General features: G+C 41.5%; 1 protein-coding gene across 1 annotated transcript in view; it reads left to right on the plus strand.

The window, feature by feature from the left end:
• LOC109930579 (contactin-associated protein-like 5) overlaps window positions 1-12,248 on the plus strand; it is a 1,093,911-nt gene that overhangs the window by 140,427 nt on the left and 941,236 nt on the right. The window contains exon 3 of the mRNA XM_048598831.1: window positions 7,491-7,684. Within this exon, the coding sequence (XP_048454788.1) occupies window positions 7,491-7,684 (194 nt within the window). The remainder of the gene's footprint in view (window positions 1-7,490; window positions 7,685-12,248) is intronic.

The following is a 12,248-nucleotide window of genomic DNA, read 5'->3' on the forward strand; positions in this document are numbered from 1 at the left end:
ACACTATTAGAAAAAAAAATCTGAGGGAGAGAATTAATATCGACTCAGTGAGGCAAGGATAGTCAGCACGGCTTTGTAAAGGGAGATCATGTTGAACAAATTTTATTGAATTTTTTGAGAAGATGACTAAACATGTAAATAAAGGTGGTTCATTTAATGTAGTCTACCTGGGCTTCAGTAAGGCTTTTGATAAGGTCTCACATGGTAGGTTGGATTAAAAAGCTAAGAGCCCATGGGATCCAGGGTGATTTGGCAAATTGCCTCAGTATCAGGAAGTAGAGTGTAATCGTTAAAGGGTACTTTTCTGAGTGGAAATTTGTGTCCAATGGAATACCACAGAGTTTGGTGCTGGGTCCCTTGCTATTTATTCTGTACATTAATGATCTAGTCAGGTATGTAGGTGATATGATCAGTAAGTTCACATATGACATGAAAATTGGTATACCCAATAGTGAGAAAAAAACTGTAGACTACAGGATGATATGAATGGGATGGACAGATAGTTAAACAGTGGCAAATAGAATTTAATTGCTGAAAAGTGTGAGGTGATGCATCTTGGGAACCCCAACAAGACAAGGAATTACTCATTGAATGGTAGGATCCAAGAGATCAGAGGGACCTGATGTGCCTGTCAACAGATAAAGTAGATGAGAAAGCTTATGGGACACTATTCTTTGTTAATCAAAGCTTTGAATGGAAGAGCAAGGAGGTTATGATGAATTGTATACAATATTATTTAGACCACAGCTGGAGCCCTGTATGTGGCTCTGGTTGCCATACAATATGAAGGATGTGATTACCTTGGTGAGGGTTCAGAGGAGATTCTCCAGATTCAGCTATGAAGAGAAACGAGACATGCTGGTATTGTTGTCCTAAAAGCAGAGGAAGCTGAAGCGAGATCTGATTGTGGTGTACAAGGTTTTGAGGGGCCTAGATAAGGTAGGTAATGAGAAATGTTTTTCCTCAGTAGAGCAGCTGATAACTAGGGTTCCAGTTTTAAGGTAAGGAGCGTAAGGTTTAAAGGGAGTCTTTCTTTCATCCAGAGAGTTGTGGGTATCTGGAACTCACTGCCAAAATGGGTGGTGGAGGTAGGAACCCTGATGACATTCAAGAGTTTTTTAGATGAACATCTGAAATGCCATTGCACACAAGGTTACAGGACATGTGCCGGAAAATAGAATTAGAATAGAGTTAGAGTGATGTACAGCATGGAAACACACCCCTCAGTCCAACTTGTCCATGCTGACCAGATATCTTAAATTAATCTAGTCCCATTTGCCAGCATTTGGCCCATATCCCTCTAAACTCTTCCTATTCATGTACCCATCCATCTGCCTTTTAAATGTTGTAATTGTACCAGCCTCCACCACTTCCTCTGGCAGCTCATTCCATACACGCACCACCCTCTGCATGAAAAAGTTGCCCCTTTGGACCCTTCTTTATCTTTCCCCCCTCACCTTAAACCTATGTGCTTTAGTTTTGGATTCCCGTACCCTGTGAAAATGACCTTGGCCGTTCACCCTATCCAGGTCCCTCATGACTTTATAAACCTCTATAAGGTCATTCCTCAGCCTTCAGTGCTCCAGGCAAAGCAGCCCCAACCTATTCAGCTTCTCCCTATAGCTCCAACCCTGACAATGTCCTTGGAAATCTTTTCTGAACCCTTTCAACTTTAACAATATCTTTCCTATAGCGGTGAGACCAGAATTGAATGCAGTATTCCAAAAGTGGTCTCACCAATGTCCTGTACAGCTGCAACATGACACCCCAACTCTTATACTCAATGCACTGACCAATAAAGACAAGCTTACCAAGTGCCTTCTTCACTGTCTTGTCAACCTGTGACTCTACCTTCAAGGAACTATGAACCTGCGCCCCAAGGTCTCTTTGTTTGGCAACACTCCCCAGGACCTTACTGTTAAGTGTATATATCCTGCCCTGATCTGCCTTTCCAAAATGCAGCATCTCATATTTATCTAAATTAAACTCCATCTGCCACTCCTGAGCCCATTGACGCATCTGATCAAGGTCCTGTTGAACTCTGAGATAACTTTCTTCTCTGTTCAATACACAACTAATTTTGGTGTTATCTGCAAACTTACTAAAGATTCCTTCTGTGTTCACATCCAAATAAGTTATATAAAGGACAAAAAGCAGTGGACCCAGCACCAATCCTGGAGCACACTGCTGGTTACAGACCTCCAGTCCAAAAAGCAACCCCCACCACCAAGCCCGTCTCTTCATGCCAATTTTGCATCCAAATGGCTAGCTCTCCCTGGATTCCGTGTGATCTAACCTTGCTAACCAGTCCATCATGAGGAACCTTGTTGAACACCTTGCTGAAATCTATATAAACAATGTCCACCACTCTGCCTTCATCAATCTTCTTTGTCACTTCTTCAAAAAACTCAGTGAGACATGATTTCCCATACACAAAGCCATGTTGACTATTTCTAATCAGCCCTTGCCTTTCCAAATATGTGTAAATCTTGTTCCTTTAGAATTGCCTCCAACAACTTACACACCACTGACGTCAGGCTCGCCAATCTATAGTTCCTTACCACTTACCTTAAATAGTGGCACCACATGAGCCACCCTCAGTCTTCTGGCCCCTCACCCATAGCTGTTGATGGTACAAATATTTCAGTGAAAGGCCCAGCAATCTCTTTCCTAGCTTTCCACAAAATTCTGGGATACACCCAATCAGGTCCTGGGGATTTTTCCACTTTTATATGTTTTAAGACACCCAGCACCACCTCCTCTGTAATATGGACACTTTTGAAGATATCACTATTTATTTCTCTATGTTTTCTATCTTCCATATGCTTCTCCACATTATATACTGACGCAAAATACTCATCTAGTATCTCACCCATCTCCTGCAGTTCCACACATAGAAAGCTCTGTTGATTTTTAAGGATAGATGGACGTTTGATGACTGGCACAGATACGAGGGTTTGAGGGCCTCTTTCTGTACTATAAGAGCTCTCTGACTCTGAGTATGAAGTAATGTTGCCCGGTTGCCTGGATGGGTGCAGCTCCAACAACACTCAAGTTTGACACGATCCAGGACATAGCTGCCCAATTGATTTGTGCCACATTCACAAACATCCCCTCCCTTCACCACAGATGCTCAGTAGCAGCAGTGTTTATCTTCTATGAGATCTCCTACAGAAATGTACCAGATGTCCTCAGACAGCACCTTCCAAACCCATGACCAGTAACAACTAGAAGGACAAGGGCAGCAGATACATGGGAACACCATAACCTGCAACTTTCTGTTCAAGCCACACACTATGCTGACTTGGAAACATTTGTATTCCTTCACTGTTGCTGGATCAAGATTCTGGAACTTTCTGGAAATTTCTGAAGAACGGTCTAGGCCCGAAACGTCAGCTTCCCTGCTCCTCTGATGCTGCTTGGCCCGCTGTGTTCATCCAGCTCTACACCTTGTTATCTCAGATTCTCCAGCATCTGCAGTTCCTACCAACTGTGAAACAATTTTTTTTATCCTTTTTTGATATAATTTTTGCTTCTGCTTGATCTTTTTTGTTGTATCAGCTTCTCAGTCTAATATCTTATTTGCCAGCAAGTTTTCTGTCCCCACGTCATGGTTGCAACAATCGCCTGAAACTTATTTAAAAAACAAATGCACAGTAGTTTATGAGACCTTCTGCTGTGAAATTGTATTATTGAAAAGTAGGAAAAGAACAGTGTTTCTATCAAGCATAGGGGTTCAATAGCAGCGCAGTCATGTTGCTGGATTACACATTGAGAGACCTGTATTGATAATGTGGAGGTATGAATTCTAATCCCACTATGACAGCAGGAGAATTTACATTTGATTTATTGTATACGTCTGCAATAAAAGGCCAGTTTCGTTCATGGTGACTGTGAACCTGGAGGGCTGAGCAGAAAGGCAATTGAATGGAGAGACTTCAAGGTCAAATCAGGTGCAAGAAACTAATAAAGACTGGATTGACAAAGAAAAGACACAGAGAATGACTTGCTAAAACAGTACACAAGCTGGAGAGGTGATGGCCAACACATTTAAAACAGCTAATGTTTAGTGCGAGAGGTTGATTGGCAGTCATTAACACTTATCCCATCATTGCACGTAATTGCTAGAGTTAAATAACTGTAGGACGTTAGGTTTGTATCACCTATAAAAATGTGGTATGATTAAATTCTTTAATGATATCAAGAACCAAGTCATGTATGCCTTACGGGTTACAGCTTGATGCACGCTCTTACAAAGAATTCAGGAAAGCCTGTGGCATAGAAGTGCATGAAGTGGCACTACATGATTGATCTTGATTTACCTTCCCCTAACCTACCACCAAAACAATATTAAATAACAATCCCTTGCCTGCCTTCAATATCGCTTATTTTCCTCCCCAACTCATTAGCCATCCGCCTTTAACAGTGCATCGCATGCTGCAAGTTTAGTGGCACCACAGAACTGAAACTACATTGCACTAACACTATGCCCAGAGGGTAAACTGGGTGCAGAAGTCCAAACTGACTCCAACAAAAAATTAAATAAAACATAATCCCTCAAGGACTGAGCTTTTTTTCCACACTTGCTTTATAATTTCATTGAGAGTGACAGGAGGGATTGTTTTGCACTGATGTTTCAGTTATGGTGTCAGCGTGGCCTGAACAGTCTCAATTCATTCTCTATCAATATCATTCTGGGCATACACTTAACACATTCCCACATTACATCTTTGCAACTTGTTTTTCACTCTGCCATCACTTTTAACAGGCTTAGTTTAATGATTTTTTTGTGGAAGTGGCAAAGATAATTGATGAGGGCAGGGCAGTAGATGTTGTCTACATGGACTTTAGCAAGGCCTTTGACAAGGTTCCTCATGGTAGGCTGATATAGAAGGTGAAGTAAGGTGGGATCCATGGTGAACTGGTAAGATGGATACAGAACTGGCTTGATCTTAGATCTCCAGTCAGAAAAACACCCTTCCACCACTTCTCTCTGTCTTCTATGACCTGTACTGTTCTTCAGGGATCAGTCCTGCGATCCCCGTTATTTGTAATCGATAAATGATTGGGAGAAGAATGCAGTTTCCCTGATTAGTAAGTTTGCGGATGACACAAAGCTTGGGGGAGATGTGGATATTGAGGAGGATTGACAAAGGATACAGTAGGATATCAATAGGCTGGAGCGTTGGGCAGAGACATGGCAGATGGATTTTAATCTTGGAAGGTCTAATGCAGGTGGGAAGTGTGCAGTAAATGGCAGAACCCTCAGAAACAATAACATACAGAGATGGTCTGGCGTACAGATTCACAGTTACTTGAAAGTGGGAAAACAAGTGGATAAGAGATAGTAGGAACTGCAGATGCTGGAGAATCCGAGACAACAAGGTGCAGGGCTGGATGAACACAGCAGGCCAAGCAGCATCATAGGAGCAGAGAGGCTGACGTTTCGGGCCTAGACCCTTCATCAGAAAAGGGGGAGGGGAAGGGGGTTTTGAAATAAATAGGGAGAGAGTGGGAGGCGGATAGAAGAGGGATAGAGGAGAGGATAGGTGGAGAGGAAACAAACAGGTCGAAGAGGCGGGGATGGAGCCAGTAAAGGTGAGTGTAGGTAGGGAGTTAGGAAGGGGATAGGTCAGTCCAGGGAGGACGGACAGGTCAAGGGGGCGGGATGAGGTTGGTCGGTAGGAGATGGAGGTGCGGCTTGAGGTGGGAGGAGGGGATAGGTGGGAGGAAGAACAGGTTAGGGAGGCAGGGACGAGTTGGACTGGTTTTGGGATGCGGTGGGGGGAGGGGAGATTTTGAAACTTGTGAAATCCACATTGATACCATTGGGCTGCAGGGTTCCCAAGCGGAATATGAGTTGCTGTTCCTGCAACCTTCGGGTGGCATCGTTGTGGCACTGCAGGAGGCCCAGGATGGACATGTCGTCTGAGGAATGGGAGGGGGAGTTGAAATGGTTCGCGACTGGGAGGTGCAGTTGTTTGTTGCGAACTGAGCGTAGGTGTTCTGCAAAGCGGTCCCCGAGTCTCCGCTTGGTTTCCCCGATGTAGAGGAAGCCACACCGGGTACAGCGGATGCAGTATACCACATTGGCAGATGTGCAGGTTGCGAACTGAGCGGCTTTTGGCATGCTTACGTTCATTGGTCAGAGCAAGGAATCTAAAAATTGGTAAGTCATGTTGCAGCTGTGTAAATCTTTAGGCCACACTTGGAATATTTTGCACAGTTCTGATGCCACACTGTCAGAAGGATGTGGAAGCTTTGGAGAGGGTACAGAAAATGTTTACCAGGATGTTGCCTGTTTTGGAGGCTATTAGCTATGAGGAGTGATTGGTTTGTTTTCACTTGAATGTCAGAGGCTGAGGAGCGACCTGATGGAAGTTTACAAAATTATGAGAGGCATGGATAGAATGGAGAGTTGGAGTCTTTTTCCCAATGTAGAAATATCAGTTACTAGATGACCTATGTTTAAGGTAAAAGGGAGAATGTTTAAAGGGGATGTGAGAGGCAAGTTTTTTTTTACGCCGAGGATGGTGAGTGCATGGATTGTGCTACCAGACTAGGTGGGAAAAGCAGTTACAATGGCAATGCTTAAGAGGCATTTTAACAGATACATGAAAGGGCAATGAATAGATACCTAGAGGCTAAAGATTTTTATGGCTTAGAAAGGCATTGCCTGACATAGAGAAAGCATGATCTTGTGTAAATCTTTTGAGGTGAATAGAATGATGGTGGGAATTGATCAACCAGTCTGGGGAGGCAATGGTGGTGTGGTTGTAATGTCTCTGAACTAGTAATCCAGGCCCCATGCAAATATTCAAGGGATACAGGTTGAAATTCCACATGACAGATGGTTAAATTTGAGTTCAATGACATTAATAAATAAGTTGGTCGAATGTAAAAACACATGGTTCGTTAATGTTCCTTAGGAAAGTAAATCTGCTATCCTTTCCTAGTCTGGTCTACATGTGACTGTAGATGACTCTTAACTGCCCTCTGGGCAATTTGGGATGGGCAATAGATACTGGTCTAACCAGTGATGCCCACACAAATGAATAATTTTAAAGGAATAACCTTAATAACTTCCAAGAATAGCATAAGCTATTCTGAAATAGTTGGCTCAATGTTTTGAACTTGAACTGATGTTGGGAGTATTGCCTAATCCATGTTAGTGAATCACATTAGAGAATGAATAGTACTCTTAATTAACAAGTCCTCATCATAAAACAGCCTATTTTTCCAAACCTGATGCTCTATGAATAAAATTAATCACGTTGAGAATTAAACCCAGTTATAAATTGCTCCAATCATAAGATTAAACCTGGATTTTGGTTCTTCAATGGTGACCTGTCAGTTTTCTAACCTGCAGATTTGTAAATTAATCATGAACCTCTTCACCAAGAAGCTGAGAAATGTAAAGTCTGAACGTTGTTATGTTCATATCATGGTCATTTGGTAATTTTTGTTTTCTCATCTCTTTCCCCTTGAAGGAGCGGGTGGATGGTCCCCAAGAGATTCTGACAAATACCAATGGTTACAGATAGACCTTGGTGAGAGAACAGAAATCACTGCTGTAGCAAGCCAGGGTCGGTATGGGAGCTCGGATTGGGTGACAAGTTACGTGCTAATGTTCAGTGACACTGAGAGAAATTGGAAGCAGTATCGCCAAGAAGACAACACTTGGGTAGGCAATTTACAGGCAATTATTGCAAGTCTGTGTACACATAAGAAATGTTGTTTGGTTTGGAACAGCTATCATGGATGTGATGTTTCAAGATTAACAACAAAGAGTATCAGAAAACATTTTCTGAATTCTTATGAATTGACTGGTGTATGAAGTAGGTCGTCCTCAGTATTATGGCTGATTTACATGCTCACTGTCTCATTCACTTTCTCACTCTCTCACTCACTTTATCACTTTCTCTCGGCATATACTCTCTCTCGCTTGTACTTTCTGTCTCACATACTTGCTGTCACTGTTGTACACACATACTTTTTCTCTTACGCGCACAAACTCATGCTGTCTCATGAGCGCACTCCTCCACTCCTATGTAAAAGCCTGAACTGCACATAATGGTGCCTTGTATTTGATTCCAAGATGTTTAGAAATACATCACAGGCCCCGTATCTGGGGTTTAACCGAGATGCTCAATCACTTTCAGCTTTGGTTGTTCAATGTATACTTCTCTGCTGACAGCTTGCCAAAATATTTCCTGAAGTCATTACATTATTTTGTGCCGTGACATCTAGTGTGGATGTCGAATCTTTGAGCGTGTTTTTTATGAGCAAGAAATTCATGTTGGATTTTTGCTGAAGTGGAATCTTTTTAAATTACGAAGGGACTCATACACATATGCTTTTACAGACAAATCCTTTAGCCAGATGCTTGAAATTTTGAAGATGCAAATACTGAAGTGGGGGACCACTGAAGGAAATATACCCACAGATGATTGGCTAGGCAGTGTTCTTGCATCACCATGCTCCTCATAAGCTCTCCAAATCCAAGTCTTACTCATACCCCTGTTTCGTTTGGACCTCTGCATTATAACTCAAATGGAGAAGAATAACCTCAGCATACTACTAAATGGAAGTATAGATCCGGTGCCTCCAAGCTTGAACTCTTATTTTGGACTCGGTTAACTAATCTTGCCAGGTTAATTGAAGGTTTGCAACAATGTACTTAATTCAGAAGGTGGTAAATATTAACACTATATTTATACAACATTTTTAACCTCATTAAACCCCTCCTCACCTCCTACCCCAAGTTGTTTGCTTCAAAAGGGCAAATTAGACATTATATAGGCAGAGAGATATTATGCTAGCCAGAAAAAAAGCTGTGGTCGAAGTTAGAATTAGCATTAGCTTTATTGTCACATGCACTCGCATGAGTACGGTGAAAAGTTTACAAGTCACTACTATGGCACCATCTTGCGTACAAAGGTACCCAGGTAAGTTTCTTATGGGGAGGTACAGTCCTTAGGGGAAAGAAAATTTGGAAAATAAGGGAATTAAAAATACAGACCCAAGCACTGTTGTAGGTACAAAAGTACAAAATCATAGGAATAAATTATGAAAATAAAGAAATAAAAAGTTCATAATGACAGTCCTTCCAACCCATTCTGTACTGGCAACTAGCCTCCGGATCATTTTCAGTCACATGTTAAAGATGGGGAGAGAGAGAGAGAGTGAGATGCAAAGGTGTAGAGATGGAATTAGAGGAATCAAACACCTGATCACTACATGAAAGGCTGAGAGTTTGTTTGGCTCCAACCTCATCATTATGCTCTCGCACAAGCTGGCATTTAACAGCTACAAAGAAACGTCCATCACATTTAACCCAAATGTAACATGACATGGGAAATCTTGGAGGAGGATGTCAGTGACTTAATCAAGATGTGTCTTCACCATGCTATCAGCACCACAATAGGTGGTTGTCCCATTAATTGCAGCCTGTACCGTTCACTAAGCAAGGTGCATGCAGGGAAGCACAGAGTATTTGAATCAAGTTGTTTCAGAATGCACTTTCAGTTTTGCTTGTCTAGTCTGTTAATAATCTGGTGAATGTTGTTCAACCTAGGTTGCAAGCTAAGGTTGTGCAGAATTTTATGTCGATGAAGGAAGACAGACTGGGTTTGCTAAAATTTATTGGAGCACAATGCCAGATGCGGTATACAGGCAGTGGAACATGTGTTTTAAATATCGCTATGCGCAGTATCCATGAAATATCAGATCCTGCAACTTATTAGATTCTAACATGCAAAACCAAGACTATGCATCAGTAAAGACGAGCTGAGAAAGATTAGGTGAATGAATGGATGCTTCTTTTACCTTGGCTACTTGCTTCAGCCCTGAGTGACATAGAACTTTCAACTTTGGGATTGCGTGGAATGAAAGGAGCTCGGATTACATATCTGCAGCACTTGGAAAAAAAATATTGTCAGAATTTGTCACAAACTGACAGTCTTAGTGCAGTCAAGGCTGCTTTACAACAAAATAGACACTGGTGTGATTTAAGGGCAGTTCACAAAATTGACAATTTGGGAATAAGAACCACGGCTGAACCCTAATGGGTTCTGTGCTATGAAATGCTTCATCCTAACACTGGGTGCAGGAAGTATTTCATTTCACAGAACTGACATCCTACTTGATGAAAATAAAATTTCTCTGAAAGTGATCACTACACATTGCTTTCACTGTGGGTATTGAGTACACACTTCAGCAGTAAACATAATTTATAGCAAGGCTACTGTTCCTGGTGTCTCATAGAGAACAATGTGGAATCTGGAAAACATTGAAAAATCCTGGAATGGCCCACAGTTGAAACAGAATTTAACCAACTTCAAAGCATTCAAGTCATCATCCTGATGCTATACTGGATTTGATTTCTTGAAACTAGTTTGAACTTTTGTACTGGTTTCGAACTGTTCAGTTCGTTAAATCTGTGAGACTGTTTTGACGTGCACCATTTGTTTGAAACAATTTCACTCATTTGGAGTGTAATATTGATTGAACTACCCTTTCACAATAGGTTGTTGCACTGGGTTTGAAGATTGTTTTAGTTCGATTTGACCTATGATTTAACATGATTTCCAACCATAGTACTGGATTTGAATTGTTCAGTTGTGTTCTTTTGCATTTAAAGAAAACATGAAAAATTAAATGTCATAACTAAGGCACACTATTCCTTTTGTATTCTAAAGGAGCAGCGTGACAAGACTGTGTATTTTGGAAAGACTGTGTGGCCACAAAATATCTGAATTAAATGTAAATGAGGAGAGTTAAAAGTCTAACAGGCACGCAATTCTTTTTAATAAAATGATCAAAATGTATGTAGTCCGAGAAAAATCTCGCGAATAAAGTAGATTTTTTAAAATAAAAACCAAAAGAACTGAAAAAGCTGTAAATCGGGAACAAAAACAGAAGTTGCTGGAAAAGCTCAGCAGGTTTGGCAGCATCTGTGAAGTAAAAATCAGAGTTAATGTTTGTGGTCCCAGTCTAGTGACCCTTCCTCACAACTCCTTTTTTTAAAAGTCAACATTATCTTGCACATATGTATGTGCGTATGCAGACTGTCAAAAATGAGGTGAGCATGCCAATTTATATGTCCAATATAAAGCCAATTTTTCTACAAAAAAAGACAAAAATTTACCTTATTTTAGTTGCTGCAATGGAATAGCATTTACAGAAAGTTGGATGTCTTTTCTAATCACTGTGCTTCTTTATTGATTAGACATGCTGGCGCAGCTTGAAACAGTCTTGAATTAGCAAATGTTAAAGATTCCAAAGTTAACTCAGTAAGCCCTGAAACAGTTTTGACTGAAATTTCACCCCTAGGAGCACTGCGAGAAAATACGAATCACTTGATTCCCTTGACATAGAGGCTACAAGGGCAAAAAAATTTCAAAGGTGAAGATGACCAGCAATGACAAAGTTAATAGTCATAGAGTCATACAGCACAGAAACAGACACTTCAGTCCAACCAGTCCATGCAGAACATAATCCCAAACTAAACTAGTCCCACCTGCCTGCTGTTGGCCCATATCAGTCCAAACCTTTCCTATTCACAGATCCATCCAAATGTCTCTTAAACGTTGTAATTGTACCCACATCCACTACTTCAGCAGGATGTTCATTCCACATGTGAACCACCCTCTGTGTAAAATTTTGCCTCTTATGTCCTTTTTAAATCTTTCTCCTTTCACCTTGAAAATGTGCCTCCTAGTCTTGAAATTCCCCATCATAGGGAAAAGACAACTATCAACTCTATCAATACCGCTCATTATTTTTATAAACTTCTATCAGGTCACCTCTCAACCTTCTATGCTCCAGTGAAAAAGGTCCCAGCCTATCCAGCCTCTTCTTATAACTCGAACCTTCCATACCCAGCAACATCCTGCTAAATCTTTTGGAACCCTCTCCAGCTTGATAATATCCTTCCTATAACTGGGTGACCAGAACCGGACACAATGTTCCAGAAGAGGCCTCACAAATGTCCTGTACAACCTCAACATAACGTCCCAACTCCTATACTCAAAGGACTGAGCAATGAAGGCAAGTGTGCTGTTCATCGACTTCACCAACACCTTCCACCCCAACCTTAAATTCACCTGGACCATCTCTAATACCTCGCTCACCTTCCTGGACCTCTCTGTCTCCATCTCGGGCAACCACCTAGAAACCGATATCCATTTCAAGCCCACCGACTCCCACAGCTACCTAGAATACACCTCCTCCCACCCACCTTCCTG

Source organism: Rhincodon typus, chromosome 7 (genome assembly GCF_021869965.1).
Source record: "Rhincodon typus isolate 14 chromosome 7, sRhiTyp1.1, whole genome shotgun sequence".
NCBI classification, from domain to species: Eukaryota; Metazoa; Chordata; class Chondrichthyes; order Orectolobiformes; family Rhincodontidae; genus Rhincodon; species Rhincodon typus.